Raw genomic sequence first — 20,132 nt, 5'->3', positions numbered from 1 at the left:
AAATGTCAGACAGAGCAAACTCTTACAACATTCATTTGGCATTTAGTGCAGCAAATGGGATTATTGTATGGAGTTTCCGAGCAATACTGGGGAAAATTTAGAACTGTTTCCGTACCGAGTAATACATATGTATGTGCAAGAACTACATGAAGCCGATTTCGCAGCTAGGGCTGACTATTGTCAGTGGTTTTGGAGCACATTTGATGACCGACTGTTGGAGAAAACCTTTTTTACAAACGAAGCCTGTTTTCCTTTATGTGGTTACATTCATTCTCAAAACATGAGAATATGAAGCACCAAAATTCAAAATGCAATTAGTCAATGATGTATGGTAATTCCTTGAAAGTAAACATGAAAATATCTAATAATAATGTAATTAACTGGATTTTTCAATGTAATCGTCTTCAAGGTAACCTAATCGTTATCAGATATCTGCAATAAATTTTGCCAGATTTTAAATCACAACTTTGCGATAATGAAATGGGAGTAGGTTATTCTCAACAAGACAAGTGCATTGGGCTAAAACCACAATACCAATGTTACAGGATTTTTTTGACACCTGGATTATTAGCACAAATACAGAGAATTTTGTAGGAATTAAGGTTTAACAGAATAAATTAACGACGTAAATAATAATGCAGAGATGTTGATTATGTTTACAACAAAGTAAGCAACATTTTCAGCATTTGCTGAAATTTAATTTTACTTATTTCATAAATTTAATTAACTTTACATAACCTCTGCTTGTAACTTCACACTTACTTTATTAAAAAAAATTGTCCAACATTTTTGCTTTTACATTTGTCATTTTTTTGACATTTATCAATGTGGTTTAATCACAGCTATGCTAAATCCTTTCCAAAGACGACTTGATTACAAATTATGTTCCTCGCCCCATATTCACCTAGAAAGTATCAAATTTGCACATTAAAAAAAGTAGCTGTCAGTTTGGTCCTGCCCGGCGTGTTAACGGCGACACGTAACAAATGCAACAACCAGCAATGACAGCGTTTCTCATTCAATTCGAACAAATAAAATTTTTCCGTGCTTTTGTTTATACAGGGCTTTTAATAAATGATTCTAAAAGGGTAATTGGCCATGGATTACAAAAATCCAACTTCTCTAAAATTATGCCTCATTATAACAATTCTCACTTCTCATTAATATCATTTGTCACCTGTCATTTAAAATCATCGTTTTTATTGTTTTAACTAAAGTCTAAAAACTAGGGACTTTACTTTTAACGTTTTTCAAGTGTGAATTACAGTAATTCTCGTTGATCAAAGCTCAAAACAAAATAGTTGTTTTCAAAACTCTTGGTGCTTGCGTACGAAGGCCGTGAAAATGGTTCATTCTGTTAAACAAGACACTTTCATTGTTATGTCTGTTATCGCAATTGGATATTCGAAAACGAAGAGATGTGTATTCTGTAACCGCTTGTAAGCAACAATCTGGCCAAATACCGTGATTTAATAATTCAAGAAAACATCGTTGGAGACTCACATTAGAGATGTAATTAACAGATTTGTTCGAACTGGCAGTGGAAGACCTTCAGTCTCTGAGGAATTTGTTGATGATTTAAGACAACTTGAGCAGAATCCGCAAACATCTTTGACAAGATTTCCTCAGCAGTCAGGAGTTCCTGTTGCAACACGAAATTGAACAATAGCTATTGACGAAAGAATTACAGAACATTTTTGAAATTAAAAAGAGAATAAACATGTGCCTAGAACAAAATGGTGAACGTTTTCAACATTTACTGCGATGTTTAACCGCAATAAATTTGTTTAATGAATTAGTTTTATTTTTTAATAAGATATGAAGCATTTAAGCAACCAGTTATACAAAGGCGTGTGGTCTTTATCATGCGTCCTTGGGCATTTAGTAAGGTTCAAAACTGAGAGGCGGCACGTTTTCATAACCTACTCCGTATAATCATTTATAGAAATCCAGGATTAGTTTCGAAAAGAAGTTTATAGTCTGATACAATGATAATGTATTCCTTTGTGCAGAAAAAAAGCATACAAGACTTTAGAGTAAATTTTACAACTATTAATCGATGGCTTTTAATTGTTGCTACTATATTGCCGTACAAACCGTATTTTAGATTAAATATGTTTTAATTAAAGATTAAATTTATTATTCCATGACTACAACTTCCAAGCGGTGAGTGAAAAGGATTCTTTTGAAATGGGACGTTTTACACGTCACAGAATTACTCCGAAAATTACCACGACAATTCAACGCATAATATAAATTTGACCAGTGAAATGGCTGTGTTGAACCGAATCTGACCAATCGCAGATCGCCCAGAAATTCTTGATGCGATAATATTCCACTCGTGGGTTCTTAATAAGTGACAATTCAATTGAGAATCTACGCAATACTACAAAGGGATAGAAACACTGCAGAAAATTCGATAATTAAAAGTAAATGTTATTCGATATAAATTTCATGAGCGGGGGTGCTACTAAATTCAGTCTTGCTTCTTGAACCATTTTAGGACAAAAGTAAATTTTTACGAGCTATTATAACCCTCATATTCTAATTTCACAACTTCCAACGCGTTTCGTTTCTCTGGCAAAAGCCTATGTACAAATGTTAATGCGTACTGTAATTTTTGACAACCAGAATTTTTGTTGATCTGTCTTGCTGAATACAACTCTGACCACTCGTTACATACGAAAATTACTACCAAAATGTATATTAGAAATGTTGTAAGAAATAGTATATTACATAACAAGAGTAGTAAAGAGTCTATTACACGACCTCGAAGTTTGCAGCCACGAGCGCAGCGAGTGGGGTAATTCGAGGGAGTGTGTAATAGCTCACAACTCGAGTGGTAAGCCTATTACACATATAGTACACATACTATACTTTTTCTACGACCTCAGTTATAAATAAAAAACCTAAAAAATGGCTTATTAATATGTTTAATAAACACAATTTATAGTTACCTCAAAACTACAACAAGAACAATTACAAATTATGTTATAAGAAATAAAACTTACTTCTGAAGCCATCTGACAGTATTTTCAAGAAAGCACGCAATTTCGGGTAGTTCTCAATATTCACGTTATGCTTGATATTTATAGTTGATCTTAGCATCGAATAAAACGCCCAAAGAGATGACAGTTTGTACTTCTGTTTGAGATTATCAAAATACGCGAGAAATACATTCTCAGAAAAAGAGTGGACCCCATTGTCCCTGCACCAACTCATAAATTTTTCATAAACCATCTCGTACTTCCCCTTCGATTTTTTGGGGAGAAGGTGGATGACGGCGTCCAATGCTTGGTCAACAATTTGCGGCGGAGTACTTTCGAAATCACTCTCCGAATCGCTCATATTTTAAGCAATAAAAGACACGATGGAAGTTAAATTTTCAAACTGTCACTTTTGACAAATTTTTATGACATCCACAGCAAATGCTATTCCTCTGTACAATTATGTAATTATATATATTACCCACTCGTGTGAGTAATGATGGATTTACTTTAAAGGACACCCGTTTGTAATTGACTGATTACTATAAGAGGAGTAGAAAAAATATTTTATATAGTGCAAGAAATTACACAGACGTTCAAAACGTAAACAAATTAATGGTCATGTTTTTGTACCATCAAAATACAGAATATTTTACTTGCAAAATTTCTAACGTTAATTTTAGTAGTAATTTTTGTATTAATTTTCGGAGTAATTCTATGACGTGTAAAACGGTTCTTAAAAAAATAACTGTTGTGCGTCTTAAAAAAAAATAAAAAATTCAGACACAATTTCTCCTTGAAGTGGCAACGTTTTTCTCTTTTATTTCTGTGCTACCAAAAATAAACCATTGGTTGCCCTTATTTTAAAGCCACAATGACATAATCTCCTTATTAGAAATTTTCATGTCGAGACTGCAATAAATTATTGTGGCTGATCTGAAATACGCACGAGTGTCAACGTCTATTCCAACTGTAAATATATGATGAAACCATACTACAAATCCTAGGAGCGCAATTCCAAGGGTTCCAAATTCTTCCTTTTTTCCTCTTTCTTATCTAATCTTCAAAATTTTGAAAATAGAAAAGAAAAAAATACGTTACAGTATTTGTGCGTTTTTCATTACACCCCACACAAAAGCAATTCTTGTAGCAAGCTGCATTATTTACACCATTTACGACCATACCATACAGTAAACATGAAAACCTTATTTTCGAAAATACACTTTTTGTCACTTACAATGCAGCATCAAAATTGCATTCCGCCTTAGTTCCTTAAACGATAAAAAATCTTAACAATTTCTTGTAAGACCTTTATTAAATTTAGGCAATTCCTAGTACATGTGAAAGTTGCGGCTACAGAGCAGTAGATAACCCCTCAATGTGAATATTGCTATTAATACAGTCAACAGAAACAGTACTAAAAAAATATTCCCGTCTTACTTTTTTTCTTTTTCACACTCCTTGTTCCTATACACGTCCGTGCGCGCTTCAAACTTATCGTCAAGTCTGATTCATTATTTTGCTAGAGGCTGCATAAATTTCATCTATAGCGAACTACTAGATTTCTTATCCAACAAGGAAATATCACGAGTTTAACTCCCGTTTTTTTCTAAAAGTATAAAGATTTTGTTACACAGAGCAAAATAAGACTAATATAATAGCACTCCATAGAACAGAACCGAAGGTACCTACAATTTGGATTAATGACACAATTTTCGCAAGAAAAAAATTAAAATATTTTTATGTCCTTGTTTTCTGTAAAGCGAAAATGGCGATCCATTATGGTTGCAAGTATTTTTTTACTCACTGGAATCAAATTTTTATACTTTCAGAAAAACCGGACGAACATTATAACTCGTGCCGTTCCCTAGTAAGGCTTCCGTCACCAAGTATACCCCTTCTACTTACCTATCCGATGCTGATTCCTATGATTCTCGTCATCGAACAACCAATCCAAATCCAGCTCGACCAAACTCGTGCAATTCTCGGCATCGCCCATTTTGACCGCTTCCCCCAACTTCCTTTTCCTATTTTTCTTCACGTTCCTCTTCCGGAAGACATTTGGCTCATTCACTAAAACATCATTTTTGGCATACACTACTCTAACATTACTATCTCGAACTTGATCTCGAAAAACTTTAAAATCATCGCCCAACACGTGACATAACTTTCTCACCGAAAATGGACAATTTGGTATTTTCGGACTCCGTTCGTCGCATTCGACGCTCGTATTACTACAAGATAAATTCGAACACTCACTTAATTTTTTATCACTGCATTCGTTATCCGTCCCGTAACAGTCAGTCCTTGCGTCGTGCATTTCGGGCGTGGCACTCGAATTCGAATTATCATTATCTAGGAGGGCGTCTTTCGACGTCGCGCTTGTCCTTTCTTCACCACACTTTTCTTCAATTTTGGGATGGGATTTGTCGTAAGGCACGTTTCGAGTCATCGTTTTCACAGTTATGTAGAACAGAGGCGAATTGCTTCCTTGGTTCTCCTCAAAATCCGAGTCGGAAATGTGTGCTGAAGAGTCCACGTCCGTATCCGGACCGTGAGAAGTCTGGTGCTCGTCGGACTGTTCTGCTATTGGATAAACAATTTCTGAACCGTAGTACGTACACAGATTCAAGTGCTGGTTCCTCACTAAACTAGAGCTAGGCGGAGGCAAAGGATTTCGCGCACATTTGCAACCTATAACCTCCAAACTGTTCGGATGCACCGTCAAAGATGGAGCCGGACAGCACGTCTCCAGAGCAGTACTTCTAATCCTCCTTACTCCACTTCTGTTGTTCTTGAAGTAGAAGGCCTCCGACGTGAGCGACTGGTTTGGATTTTTGTCTATGTATCCCAGTTCTAGAGAACCCGTCGGTTTGATCTCAGCTTGGACACTTGACGGTATGAAATTCAGACTGCTGTTGGTGAAGTTGGAGTGTCTTCGAGTGTTTGAAGACCCTTGTTCGCTATCGACACTCTGTAGAGACGGACGCTGTTGTGCCAATAAGTTGCCGTCCGTAGAGTCGGCGCTGCTCTGTTGGTACAGTTTACGGAAACTAGAGCGGTTTTGTTTGGTGTCATCTTTGACGGTCACACAGACGAAGCCGTCGGTTTTCGAACGCTGGTGTTTCGAACGACGGTCCGCCTTTTTCGTTTTCCTATCAGGCACGTCGGGTTGGTAGGTTACTATTTCTAAGACGGGAGCTGCGGCGCCTTCGCTGCTTTCGGAGGAGTTCTTGCGATGGACTTCTGCCTTTAAGTCTGTAAATTACAAAGGATGTATAGATTTTTCAAAAAATAGCGCGGATTAGAAGACCCAAAACATCATAATACGAGGTAGTAGAATTCTAAAATCCGTATCCAGTAATATATCAAAGAAAATCTGTTACTTCATTATTCATTAATAACGCTTTTGAGGCTGATCCAGTTTATTGATAATTTAAAAAATTGGTCTAAGGTTATTTAGACAGAACTTCTCTCGCTCCTTAAATAAAATCGAACTAATCCAGTTTTTTCAAAAATTATAAAATTTGTTTTGGAAAAATTTTATTTATTTTATGATAACCCCTATGAGTAAAAAAATATAGGTAATAAAAGTTACAGTAGAAAAAATAGTCAGTAAGTTTAGGATTCGAACAAAACGGCGCAGGGCACAAGTCCGAAATCAGTCGTTTATTCAACTTGACATTGAAACAAGATATCGAGTACATAAAGCAAGTGAAAAATATTGCACAAAAAGTTTTTGTAAAATTACTGCGATAAAAATCATGAAATATTTATAAATCACTAGTGCAGTGAGTATATTATTCATAAAATATAGATAATCTTAACTACAGAATATAATGAGCGGATGTTATCAAATTATTGATGGGGATAATTAGAGGAATTTTGGTTGGTGTTTTACCATCTGCACGACATCCCTAAAATACATATAAAATTTGACGACAATTCGCCACGTGGTTTCGGAGATCTAGTAAAAATCGACACAGATGACAGACAGACAGACCATCATTATATGTACTTTTTTTATTGTTTAATATTTCCAATAGTAAAACTGTTCTTTAAATACATAATACGAAACATGTGAAACCTGGGCAATGGCTCAGTGATACAGCATTCGCTTTGCATTTCAAAGGCCCCGGATTCGATTTCCAGCATTTCCAATTTTAAAGGGTAACAATGGATCCCACACTTACATGGCATTTACAGATTGACAAATCATGAGAAAGAAATAGTAAAACATGTTACTTATTCAGACGTTTGAGAACTTCTATTTCAATGAAAATTCTAACAAGGATTTATTTTGCAATTGTTCAATTACAGTTATCATACGGTATTTTATTTTGGGGGTCAGCTGCATCATAGGAAAGTCTCTTCATCCGAGCGCTTCTTGGAAAGACATTTCTATCTCCACCGGTAAAAAATAACTACCAAAATTGTGACTAAAAATATGTAAAAATTAATAGAAAATAGAACACATTGCTGCTAAAACACAAAAATAACTGTACTTTCCCAAAAAAATCTAATGCATGATTACTGTTCCACTAGTATTGCTAATTTAGGACGTTAGTATCAAACGCAATGAAAGTACTCATTCTTAGTTAAACAAAAAAATAGTGTTAAAATCGAGTGAAACATGTGAGACGTGTGTAAACAAAAGCATCTAAATAATAACTATTTCCCGCAGAATTTCTGGAGGCTTATAGAGTCGACATTGGCCTGAGCGCGCTCCGGTCTGTGGATCATACAAGTTCTCGGGCGACGACGTATCTAACGAGACAGTTGAAATACCTGATATGTCACAGCGCAAAAAGTATTTCTCAAAAAACTTTCAAACGTTGATGTCAATAATCCAGAATGGTGCGCAGAAAAATCCTTTAGACTAACCGAACGTTATTTTGGTAAAATTTGCAAAATGAGAGAACCAGTAGGTAAAAGGGCTAATCCTACTGTACTGTGAAAAACATTTTACATCCCTGCAAATCTAGTTCAGCATGTACTCTCCCAAAATCTTTGCATAGAAAATGAAGCAAGAGCAACTGAAGCATTTTGCAGTAACACCAAACTGGCAATAAGACAATGAGGTTTGTACATTTTTAGCGGCATCGCCAGACGGCTTAATAAACAAAAACGCTATCGTAGAAATATATAAAATGTCCAATTTAAATAATGCTTAATTCTACGAGATGATAAATTTTTGGGAAATAATATGATAGAGCCCTAGAAAATTTATATTTATATGCCTTACTTCCGGAGAGAGTAGATTCTCGTTATTAAACAAGTCAACCCATTAGACAAATTGTAAAGAAAAAATTGTACAATTAAATTTTTTTATTTGCATTCGCGTCATATGTAGTTCATATAAATCTTTTACCCTTTTAGTATAAACACACACAGGAATAAATAGTAATATTGGAATAGGTTTACTGGAGATATCACGTAAAAAACGTGCCTATAATACTCTACCTCATAGGTGGTGCGGAAAAGAGTATCAAAAAATTAAATTTAAATAAATATGATTGTTCAGGTAAATGAGTGGTTAGTGAAGTGATGAGAATCTAAATCTTGTCAGTTTTGTGTATTGATTAATATATAAAATGACAGATTAATAAAAAATATTTGAATAATTTTTTCAAAGAAAATATTTTAGTAGAATATATAAAATTATAAAAATTTGCATACTTTTAAATCAAATTATGTCAGCAATGAAAGAAGTCGACTTGTAAAAGAGTTTCAATAATGTTGGTCAGCTAAGAGTATTTATGAGTTTTATGACCTAAAGTACCTGCTGTGTAAAACTCAGCCATTTATTGAAACGGAAAACTTTGTAAATAGGGCTGCCTAGTTTCACTTTATTTTCATTATTTAGTATTTTTTTAAAAAGCAAATATTTTGTTAAATATAAATTTTAAACAAAAATGACCGAGTCTTCCTCATAGAGCTCAATGTTTTCTTTGCACTGATATAAAAGTTGAAGCGAAAAAAACTCTCTCCTCGTCTAAAAATGCAATTTCCTTCGAAGAATGAACAATTAATTAAACACTAAACAATCACTTATTTTAAAAAATATTATCTTCCCCAGAGATTTAGACATAATCTATCAATTGAAATGTCGATATTTTTTTCAAAGTTGAAATTACGCCCGTAAAATGAAAATCTATTTAGCACATTTTTCGGTCTGCTACTGGGCACCCTTAACACAAAACGTAAATTGATTTTTAACACAACTTTTTAACGAAATTAGTAGTAGTAGTAGTTGCAGTAGTATTAAAAATTTAGTAAGAGAGTGTTCAGTCTGTAATACCTAAACTACGAGTATTAGATCAACTAATTAAAAATTCCCTTTCACAATATGAATTTTGTCAAAGGCGACCTACCTGTACTAACTTTATTCGAAAATAATCTATTAGTCGACTCTATTAACACGAACTTTTCCAAAAAATCTGGTACAGTCATAAATACATAAACACATAAATGCATAGTATGTTACAAAAGAAACGAGACGTATTGAAACTTTTAAAATTAAAAAAGTGAGAATGACGACACCTTGTAAAAATTTACTTCTGTCTTAAAATGTTGCAAAAAACACGACTGAGCAGCACCAGTTTTATTTGATTTTCTGGACTGTTTCGATCCTTTTACAGCATTACATACACTCGCAGTTGTATTGTCACTTCAAGAATCCACGCGTGCAGAATAGAAAACTTTCTCCATTTTAATTAGCCGCAAGAAATCAAAGGTAAGAAATTGTCGAACACGTACCGAATTTTTGTAGTTAATTGGTGTTAAAGCTTAAGAAAAATATCACGACCGAAAGAAGCAAATAAAAATTCCATGTAACACACTTCCAGTCAATTTCGGCTGCTGTCCAAGCTGACTCAGTAGGTAGCTTCCAACATTTAAACTTCTCAACATAATTGTTGGGCTTTGCACATAACACATGTCTTATGTTGCCATATACTCGTTAATTAATTTATGATGACTGGTTTTTTTAACCTTTTTTTTTTAACTTTAACACTCTTCTGCAATAAACACAAAAGACAGCCAATTTTAGAATCAATGCGCAAAAAAATACCAAAGGATTGTTCTATGACGACTTACTAGATAGAATAAAAAGTGCTGCTAAAATAATTTACTTAACGTTACAACAATTGTTACTGGTACTGGGAACAAAGAACAGAAAGAAAGAAAATAATTCGAACTTTCTCAAGAAAAAATCAAAATCCATTAAAATTCCGTTTTCAAAAGTTTTACCTTTCATTTCAAATCTTCACTGTCACAGAATAATGCAGTTACATGTTTGAAAATAAAAACATGAAAAAAGTAGTTTATGTGAAATACTGTTTTTAATATGATTTAAAAGCAATTAATACAGACCGCTATTTTTATAATAAATTGTAATAGAAATATAGTTTTGTGTTGCTTTTAATAAATTTCTACGATACTTCAAACCACCGAAGGAAACTGTTATGTTCCAACAATAAACATACAAAGCGTCCGTATACTACAGTACAAATGCATCCACTTAAAATTTGAGAACTGTTTATTTAATACTTTTATAACGTAAACAATACATCTGTTACTAAAACTCTATGAAGCTATTAACATCTAACTTCCGTCGTCTCTGAATCACAACTAATATGGTATATATCTCTGAACGTAATTTTCACAAAAAAAATTACTTATTATTTTGAAGTAACGTCATCAACTTCTTGATAAGGAAATTATATTACTTATGTGTGTAGAATGTAACACTAATCAAAGATTTTGTAGAAATTTTAGGGAAATTAAAAAATCATATCAGACACACTCAATAAGTATGCACTTAGACATCTTATGCAAGCAAAAAAAAAATATTGCAGAAGCACAACTCAAAATTTACTCTATGACGTCATCAACTTTATGAAAAAGATCAACACACAATTTTAATTAAAATTCTGAAGTCAATAACTCAATGTCAACGGTTTTTTTGTGAGTATGTACAACTATAATTAAGAGTAAAAATCAATTATTAACCATAAGTAAAACAGCATTGTGCAAATTTACACAATTTTGATGATTTTATTTATTTATTTATTTATTTATTGAGAAAATGCACAATTAGGAAGTTTAAAAAATTCCAATGAAACATTATTTTTTTGAAAATATGCTTATTCAATAATTGTTTTTGTATTCCATAAACTCAAATTAAAGTAGTATCATCACTAAAGACTGGATTTATTGCCACGTTTGAAAAAATTGAACAAATACAAACGATGACACAACGTTGATTCACCATCTCGAAACATCTACCGCTTCTGATAACCTGCGTAAAAACAGATGAAGACGTTGTTACTATTTTTTGTACAGGCTTGCAACAATAAATTTATACTACCAACCCACTCCAACCTATAAAAACTTATTTTAGATCTAGATTCAAAATGTTATAATTAGTTGTGCTATTCTATAACATTTGGCACGGCTAGTTGCATTTTACGATGATAATAAACACTTCTAAAAATCAAATTTTATGTAACTGTTTTGCAATATATTTTTTGTTAATAAGGAAGATTTTCGACTTAATAAGAAATTGCATTATAGTCCTAATTTGTAATAAAATGACTAATTTATTAATTATAATAATTCTTGAACTTTAGACAATCGACGATTTTATTATATACTATAAATAATATGTATAAAGATTAGATGATGATATTTTCACTATGCAAGATTTACATGTCACACATATTTAAGTGAAATATCTGACAATACGCAAAATAATACTCATGTTTACAAATTTAAAATTACAAAGTCTGTGAAATTATTTACGTCATTCGCATCTGAAACAAATCACCACAACAATCTTGTGGTACACCTAAAATTCATAAAAAGATATCTGTCTAAAAACTGACCAACAAGATGACAAGGAAAAACATACCCAAACTTTCATGTTCTATGATATATAAACCACCACAATAACATAAAATTACACATTGCTCAAATTATACCAATCATAACATACTTCCCTGGTCAAAAAAATTATGTAAGAATTATGCGACAAAATTGTATTATTTATTATTTTTTTCTAAAGGCATTATGTAAAAACTGATAAAAAATAAACCATCAAAAATCTGCTAAAACAATCATTATCTAACCTCATTATTATCCAACCAGCGGATTAATCTTACAAAATATTTTGTTTGTGGTTTGCTTGTCAAACAAAAAATACATAAATTTTCTTAAGATAAATGAGCTCCATTTTAATATTTTTTTAACGTTCTGATTATTCCAATAATTGGAATGTGCCAACATAATACAGTTATTTGATCCCACAACGATAACTGCGGCTTCAATTTTTTTATTAATTAAAAAGTATTCAGAATCGATCGCCTTCGCTCCGATGATTCCGAATTCCAGGATGTAGTATGACATAAAATAGTGGATTTGATGAGAAATATAAAAACTGAGCGCACGGACGAGAACATTTTAATTTTACTCCTTTGTATAAAAAAGCAATTAAATCTACAACAAAGCTCGTTGGATTCAATAAGCAAAAAATTCTGGCGTCAAATTACGCAATAATAATAAAACTGATAATGACAGAAACGGAAGTGTCGTTTAAAGAAAAACTCCAGAACTGCATTTTGGTAAACTTAAATTAATTTGTAATACTTTATCAACAGTAATGTACCATTACTCATAATTTAGGATTTTTATGGTCTTAACTGCATTAAAAATGCCGTGATTTCCTTTCACTTTAGATAATGCCAAATAAAAAATCAGGAATTGAAACACCTCAAATATAGCATAAAATACAATTTGGTGAATAAACTTTTGCTAAAAAAATTATTCTTAAAAAACTCATTTCTGTAGAAAATTATTGTTAGTAACGATTTAGGACAAAACTGGTTGGAAAAAAAAAACTAATTTCTCACCTATAGTGCTACTAGGTTTGGTATCCTTTACATTTTCGGGTTGCTGAAATTCAGTTGATGCCAAACTTTCAGCATCTGTACTTGGTAAACAACCCTCCGTGTATGATATAAAAGATCCATGAATGCCAGGTGGTGGGTTAATTTCTGGGTGTTTTGTTGAAAGAACTTGCAACTCGATGCCTTCTTCTTCCCTAAAAGTTAAATTAAAAAATGTTATAGAAATTTAAAACATACTGAAAATCTACCTTTTGACTTCTTGCCAATTCTCTTCAGATTCTTCATGTATACATTCCGATGTGTCATACATGTGGTGTAAGCCATAATTTACAAGTTTGATCACTGCTAAGACGACTGTCACCGACAAACAATAGAAATACCACATGTACCGAGTCGGGGGAAAATACTAGAAACAGCGACCCAATTACAAGGAAAAGCGTGAGTTTAATGTAACTTACCACGTATATTGTGAAAGGTAAACACAGCAAGAAAAGCCAGATGTAAAGATGGAAAGTGTTACAAAACACATCTTGATGGGGGTCAAAAAACCAACCCCCCGTTAAAGAAGCCCAAACACCTTGTCTCAAGATTTCCAATGTTTGCGAGCCCATTTGCTGTTCTTCTATCATAGTAAAATTAGAGCATTTCTAAGAAGTTGCTTACATGTTTACAAACGGGTTAAATCGATGACAGACTTTCTGCACTCCATCTTGACGTTTCAGCTGACTTTTGTTTCTCTCCAAATAACACCGATAAGATTTCACAAGAATTACTAAGTAAAGGACTTTGCACTGGATATGTCTTCGTCATTACTCATCATCGTACTAGTTCCGGAAGTTTGCTACTTTTTCGTTATCATCACCGATGTTCGTGAATTTTATCAAAAGAAACAGTCTGTCAGATTTTTTTTGCCGTTACGTCAAAGTTAACCTCAATTTCCCCATGTCACCGGCGCGAATTCCCGTTACTTCGAATGGACGACAATTGACAAACTGCCAAAAATGTGTCAAATTTTTGGGAAAACCTCCAATAGGATGATCAGCTGATTTCTTAATTTCTTTTATTTGGTTGTTTTGTTTACGCTTTCGGGTTGAGTGAGATGGCTAAAATAAGCTCACGCGGCAATATTTAGCATTGTCATTTCACTCAGACTGTAGAACAAACCTCTTTATCTTATCTTTTCTGCCGCTACTCTCTGTGTTAACTTTTCCACTTTTTAACAAACATCAAACCATGTCCGACGCCCGAAAAATTTTAAAAGAAGCTGCCATCCAAATTGGTTCGGGAGGTTCAGCAGGTAACCCAAAACTATGCCAAATTCACCCATACACGCTTCGACTATTTGCACAGGCTTTGTTGAAGTTTGCATAATGCATCCCTTGGACTTAGTTAAAACCAGACTGCAAATCCAGAGCGGAAAAATCCTTACTAAAAATGACCCGAAGTACTATTCCGGAATTTTTGACTGCTTTCGGAAAATGTACAAGTATGAAGGCTTGACTTCCTTTTGGAAAGGAATTCTACCCCCAATCTTAGCAGAAACCCCTAAGCGAGCTGTTAAAGTACCACGGATCCCCAGGCGCACCCCACTAAACTAAATAACACCATTTCTGTTTTAGTTCTTCACATTTGAACAATATAAGCAACTTTTTTTGTTCGGATCACCAACACCTACACCTCTGGTAAAATTTGAAAGGGTTGTGAAATGCTTTGATGATGGTGTGTTTGCAGACATTTTCCTTGGCTGGTTTAGGCGCGGGAATAACTGAAGCTGTCCTGGTAAACCCATTTGAAGTTGTTAAAGTTACTTTACAAGCAAATAGGGCTGTGGGGAAAGAATTGCCCAGCACATGGGTTGTTACCAAAGAGATTGTACGGGCTGATGGATTAGGACTGCGTGGGCTAAATAAGGGCGTTACAGCCACAATTGCAAGAAATGGTGTTTTTAATATGATCTATTTTGGGTTTTATCATTCAGTCAAAGGGTATCTGCCAGAATTTGAGGTAAATCCATCAATTTATCATTCATTATCTTATCTTTTCATGTCACATGGCATGTAATTAATTACATATTTGTATTATTAACACAATCACCATAATGCACAAGTCGTCAGATAATGAAGAAGGGAAAATAAGCCAATAGATGGCGCTATCATTTTAGACCTGACCATGGCCAACTCCACTGACATTTCGCTTCGCTTGAAGCGCAGCGGAGCTAAATTGAATTAGGCATGGACCTGACTAGGCATTTCTATTTTTGATCGAAAACGTCGTCGAAATCCTGTCATTGTTTTATTATTACTATGTGCGCAATTATTATACAAAGAATGGAATAAAGGACATTTTTATTTTAGGATCCTATACAAGAATTTTTCCGGAAAGTAGGAATTGGATTTGTTTCTGGCACACTGGCATCCTGTATTAATATTCCATTTGACGTTGCAAAGTCAAGAATTCAAGGACCTCAACCCATTTCCGGCCAAATCAAATATCGCACTACTTTGGGTTCAGTAGCCATTGTATATAAAGAGGAGGGGTAGGTATCTTCTTTAAATAATAATCAGAAGTTTAACTGATAGATATCTTTTCATAGATTTAGAGCTCTGTACAAAGGACTTCTGCCCAAAGTTTTACGTTTAGGTCCAGGTGGAGCCATTATGTTGGTAGTTTACGATTATATGCACACATATTTAACCAGAAGGTTCAACTAGGAACCAAGGACCAGAAAAGTCTTTTAAAGAATAGCTTTACATATACAAAAGAATTTTATATATTTTCGTACTTTTATTAGATATATAAGTACAAATCCAATGTTTAATTTAAACTAGTCTGAGTACCTAAATTCGTAGGTATGACGTATGTTAAGTAATAAGTTTTAAGCAGGTTGCTTAAATATAAACGTGAAGAAATAATTTTCAGGGATTGTTGATTTTTGATACATGTGGTGTTGTTATGGTGTACGTTAGTGCTATTGTTTTTGTATAAAAAATAAGTTAATCTATGTGGGTTTATGTTTATGCATTTCACACTCTAATAAAAGACTATTTTATAATTTTAAGTTTTGTTTTTCAATGTGGCTGTGTAACGTCCACAACTCCTTTTTGAGCTTGTCGCAAATTTCTGAAAGGCTAGAAAATTAAAATTAAAGAGTAATGCATAACAATACGTTCACGAATACACTCACTTTTTTTGGTACTCCTTTCTATCAAGTTCTTTTCCAGTCTCGGTAACGGTGTGGGCAGTTTTTGCATCGGCAGTGACTTGTATTCCAATTGATCTTGATTTTTTTGCCTGGAAATAAACGATAGTTTCCATTGTAATAGATTTTGCCAGTATCGTAGGAAAGTAAAGTTCGTTAACACCTGGCTATAACAAAGGACGACTTAAATTCGTTTGTATTTAAGCAGACATTATGAGATGGTACACATTATATTAAAAAATTGCATGTTTTTTAAACTTTATTACAACCAACATTATACAAATAGTTAACAAGCATAAGAAATTTAAGCGCAATAATGTGTCGTAACTTACAAATATTAACTTATTTTTTCAATATATTTATCTATTTTTAACATTTACGTAATTTTTTATAAAACAGTGCAACGATATCAAAATATAAGGAACGATTACAAAACTCTTTCAACGTTTCCATTGTCTAAAATCTACTAACAATATTTGGTCTAACCGACAATAAATTAAACTAATTTTTGCTAATTATCTCTAGAGTGGATAAGATTCTCCGTTGATGGTCAAACTAGCATGTTTCCTCCCAGATACTTTACTAAAAACTTTAGCGTTTTTCGAAAGTTTATCGTCATCTACAAAATCCTTTGCCTCTAATTTGGCGTAATCAATTGGCGTCGGCTCTGGAACTGTATAAGTATATTCTTCTGTATACTTTTCAGGAATATAATAATTTTCATAACCAGTGTACTCACTTGCAGCTGGTTCGTTATCAATAACAATTTTGGTTTTCCTCTCCTTCACTTCAGACGCGCTGTAGTCAAAATCGAAAGGAATAGTTAAAGGCTTGTTACTCTTATGCAGTTCTTGTAAAGCTCCCACGGAAATTATTCCCGAATGAAGAGGTTGGATAACTTCCGTGTTTTTCGAAGCCGCCTGAATTTCCTTCACAGGAAAGTTTTTTTCAAAATTTTGATCGAATCCAGAATTCGCATGTTTATGCTCACCAAAATAGTTCGGGACGCTTAAAAACGCATTCGCATGATTTATATTTGATAGGAAATCTGGCGCCGCTTGTGATTCTGTTTTCTCAGCAAAAGGGATAACTTTGAACGTAACCGGCTGTTTCTTGGCGGATACTTTTGTTGTTTCCTTTTTTTCAGGTTTGGCATCTTCTTTCTGTCTTCTTGGTTCGGCTTCTTCTTGCACTTCACCATGTTCTATATTAGCATCTTCATCTTCTTCTACTTCGCGCTCAGGGTCGTATTCTCTGTTGTCACTTTCTTCTTCTTCTTCGTTATTGCCTTCTTCTAAACTTTTATAATAATTTTCCAGATTATCTTCGGTTTTCTGTTTCAAGTTTTTCTTGTCGTTTTCGAATTCGTGCTTTACGTAACCCTCGATATCGCCCGTGTAGAAGGGCAGTTTTTGTTCAGTGCCGACATCATAGTCAAAGTAGATTTTAAATTTATCGTTATCGTCATTTTGGTATCCAGAAAAATGTTGGCTGTTCACTTGTTGTTCCAGTTCTTTTTTTGCTCCTTCAAAATCGTAAGTTGGCGCTTCGTCCTCGGCTTCTTTGTCTGGATTTTCGTACTCTGTCTGATGATAGGGTGCAGTTTCTTCATACAGAGTTCCATCAACATCCTGGAATGATAGCAAATCTTTGTTCGAAGCTTGTTCTTGTTGGGGCAATTGCTCCGAAAATTGTTTATGGCGGTCTGTGAATTCTTGTTTGATATTTTCGAACTGTTTATCGTGTTCGTCAATATTCGGTTCAGATTTACTATCTGACTTTTCAGGTTCGTCGCTTTTTGTATCAGCCTTTTCCGACGTTTCTTCTTTTATGTCATCAGTTTGCTTATCATCTCCTCTTAAATGTGGTAACATTTCATAATCAAAATTTTCTGTTTCTTCAACATCTTCAATTTTTATAGGGGTTGGTTTATTTACAGATTTCAATTTTTCATCGGTATCTTTGTTATTTGGCTTGTGTAATAAATCGTCTTTGATGTTCTCGTACTTTTCATTATTTTTTTGCAGGCGTGCTCCTATTTCGTCGTCGATAGCTTTCTCAAGTTCTTTAAAATAGTCCTGTCTTTCTTCTTTAGAAGTTTCTATATTCGGCGTTTTCGTTGGAGATGAAAAATCTATATTTTCGATTTCCTTTTCGGGGTGTAAATCTAATTCGTCGAAGTTTATATCAGGTGTTTTTTCTTTATCATGATCTTCTTTTTCTGAATTTCGATTCTTCTTATTTTGAACTTTGGGTATCTGTTCAACATCTTTGGGTAGTGGTTTTTTAAGATTTTCATAGACTACTGGACTTTTGTCAACTTGTTCTTGTTGTTCCAAATTCTTCAAATTTTCAGACTCTTGGTACCTGTTTCTCACATTCCCGAGTCGGCTGGGAACTTCGTCGTATTCTCCGGATCTCACAACAGGGTTTCTTAAATTTTCAAATTTGTAATAGTTATCTTTTCCTCTTTGGATTATTTTGTTTAGTCGTTGCAAATTAAGACCATGTTTGTCTGGTGCAATAAAATCGGGTTGAATATTGTCAGTGGTGGTGTACCTATTAACCTTTTCTTGTTTACTAGCAGCATCGGAGGCAAATTTTCTTCTATAGTAATCTAAAATATGTTTCTGCAATTCACTGTTCAGTGGCGTTAAGTCGTCATTCAGTGCTCCATGAACATCCATCATCCCTTGAGGTAATTCATCAATATTTAAGCCATGAGAGTAAATGTATGTTTTAGGACTTTCCAAACTTCGAACACTGTTGTGGTGTTTAGGTTTTAAACTGTACTCCTCATATTTCGACTCTTTGGGTACATCCTGCTGAAAGTTTTCTTTTTCCGGTTCTTCCGGAGCTAAGAACTTGTAGCCGTGTTCATGAGTATACGGTGAACTTTCCCAAAAGTTTTTAAACCCTTCTTTAAACTTTTCCTTGGAATGAAGATAATCATAATTAACCTCCCGTTTCTCAGACCCGTAGTCCGTTGCCGAATAATCCGGAAATTCAATTTGGACCTTCTGAGGTTGATCTAATTTAGGGTAATCCTTATCGTCTTCGCTTTGCGGCTTCTGTGGATTCGTCACCGTTATCTTCTCATTTTCGTAGTCATAATCCTTGTAGAGTTGCACCTTCATAGGAGGCTTCGGCGGCGCTCCCGGACGAGCTGGAGGTGCAGCTGGTCTTGGTGGTGGCGGCGGCGGTCGTGGAGCGGGAGCCGGGGCTGGAGCCGGAGCTGGAGCAGGAGCAGGAGCAGGAGCAGGAGCAGGTGCGGGAGCAGGAGCTGGAGCTGGAAAAGCTATGGGCACTAAAACTGGTGCTGCTTTACCCGGAGGTGGTAAAGTTTGCACATTTTTGCCCCAATTGAAATTAACGCTAAACGTTTTTCTGATGGCTTCTGTTAGTAACTGAGGGGCAGCAGCGGGGGCAGCAGCTGGTGCCGGAGCAGGAGCTGGAGCTGGAGCTGGAGCTGGAGCCGGAGCCGGAGCCGGAGCCGGAGCCGGAGCAGGTGCAGGTGCAGCTGGTGGAGGCGCCGGTCCAGGCAACTTTCGCTGCTGAGCCAAAACCGGTCCGATGGCTTCTACCGGAGAGGCCACTACAGCAGGAGCTACAGCAGGAATTGCCCCTGCCAATAAGGTCACTGGGGAGCGCACCAGTGCAGGCCTTTTGTGCACATCGTAGCCAAAAACATCCCCTATATTCACTAACCAGCTGCCTATAGTCCGTTTATCGCGATTATCACTAGAATCACTATATACAGTCACTGCGGAGAACAGTACACAACAGATTAGCTGATTTATTAGCATTGTGCCATGCTCTTGTGACGGATGTTAGCCACTGAAATGCATAAATCGTACTAACACTTCTGCTCTAAGACAATTTCACTTGTCACAATCGATTTATTATAGAGAAAGGGATTTTTTTTCTCTTTGACATTATTGCTCGTTGTATTGTTGCGTTTTTCGCGAAAGTCTCTGTTATTACATAAATTGTTACTTGATTGAATGGGACCTGCATGCATCAATGAGCATTTATACT

The 20,132-nt window shown here is 34.8% G+C and overlaps 4 protein-coding genes across 7 annotated transcripts in view; 1 reads left to right on the top strand and 3 right to left on the bottom strand.

Moving 5' to 3' along the window:
• LOC135131713 (pecanex-like protein 1) overlaps window positions 1-13,810 on the bottom strand; it is a 36,843-nt gene extending 23,033 nt beyond the window's left edge. For 2 of the 4 annotated variants that reach the window (XM_064059578.1, XM_064059585.1), the window contains exons 1-5: window positions 13,354-13,810; window positions 13,144-13,301; window positions 12,899-13,089; window positions 5,247-6,245; window positions 4,896-5,060 (exon numbers count right to left, since the gene is read on the bottom strand). In XM_064059578.1, coding sequence (XP_063915648.1) covers window positions 4,896-5,060; window positions 5,247-6,245; window positions 12,899-13,089; window positions 13,144-13,301; window positions 13,354-13,524 — 1,684 coding nt within the window. In that variant the 5' untranslated portion in view covers window positions 13,525-13,810. The remainder of the gene's footprint in view (window positions 1-4,895; window positions 5,061-5,246; window positions 6,246-12,898; window positions 13,090-13,143; window positions 13,302-13,353) is intronic. The other 2 variants (XM_064059570.1, XM_064059563.1) reach the window with 2 other exon arrangements.
• Window positions 13,811-14,006: 196 nt separating this feature from the next.
• LOC135131827 (mitochondrial 2-oxodicarboxylate carrier) lies at window positions 14,007-15,953 on the top strand. Its single transcript, XM_064059680.1, has 6 exons — window positions 14,007-14,192; window positions 14,246-14,457; window positions 14,515-14,577; window positions 14,627-14,899; window positions 15,250-15,431; window positions 15,489-15,953. The coding sequence occupies exons 1-6, from the start codon at window positions 14,129-14,131 to the stop codon at window positions 15,604-15,606; spliced, it is 912 nt and encodes a 303-aa protein (XP_063915750.1). The 5' UTR covers window positions 14,007-14,128; the 3' UTR covers window positions 15,607-15,953.
• Window positions 15,942-20,132, bottom strand: part of LOC135131859 (uncharacterized) — a 31,759-nt gene continuing 27,568 nt past the window's right edge. Inside the window, exons 3-4 of the mRNA XM_064059709.1 lie at window positions 16,080-16,186; window positions 15,942-16,023 (exon numbers count right to left, since the gene is read on the bottom strand). Of these exons, the coding sequence (XP_063915779.1) occupies window positions 15,942-16,023; window positions 16,080-16,186 (189 nt within the window). The remainder of the gene's footprint in view (window positions 16,024-16,079; window positions 16,187-20,132) is intronic.
• Window positions 16,341-19,975, bottom strand: LOC135131796 (E3 ubiquitin-protein ligase RBBP6-like). The gene has a single exon (XM_064059649.1). It carries the CDS (start codon window positions 19,898-19,900, stop codon window positions 16,616-16,618), a length of 3,285 nt encoding a protein of 1,094 aa, XP_063915719.1. The 5' UTR covers window positions 19,901-19,975; the 3' UTR covers window positions 16,341-16,615.

The sequence above is a fragment of the Zophobas morio genome, unplaced genomic scaffold (assembly GCF_036711695.1).
Source record: "Zophobas morio isolate AGI-343-1 ecotype UQ-CSIRO unplaced genomic scaffold, CSIRO_AGI_Zmor_V1 ptg000002l, whole genome shotgun sequence".
NCBI classification, from domain to species: Eukaryota; Metazoa; Arthropoda; class Insecta; order Coleoptera; family Tenebrionidae; genus Zophobas; species Zophobas morio.
Note: the sequence above shows the minus strand (reverse complement) of the source record. Positions and strands in the feature narration are given on the sequence as shown.

What these genes read in the sequence shown, in the direction of transcription:
- LOC135131827 (XM_064059680.1), top strand. Translation starts at nt 14,129, where the DNA reads ATGTCCGACGCCCGAAAAATTTTAAAAGAAGCTGCCATCCAAATTGGT. An exon ending in GGTATCTGCCAGAATTTGAG is followed by an intron (nt 14,900 to 15,249) that starts GTAAATCCATCA and finishes TTTTTATTTTAG; the next exon opens with GATCCTATACAAGAATTTTT. An exon ending in ATTGTATATAAAGAGGAGGG is followed by an intron (nt 15,432 to 15,488) that starts GTAGGTATCTTC and finishes ATCTTTTCATAG; the next exon opens with ATTTAGAGCTCTGTACAAAG.
- LOC135131796 (XM_064059649.1), bottom strand. Translation starts at nt 19,900, where the DNA reads ATGCTAATAAATCAGCTAATCTGTTGTGTACTGTTCTCCGCAGTGACT.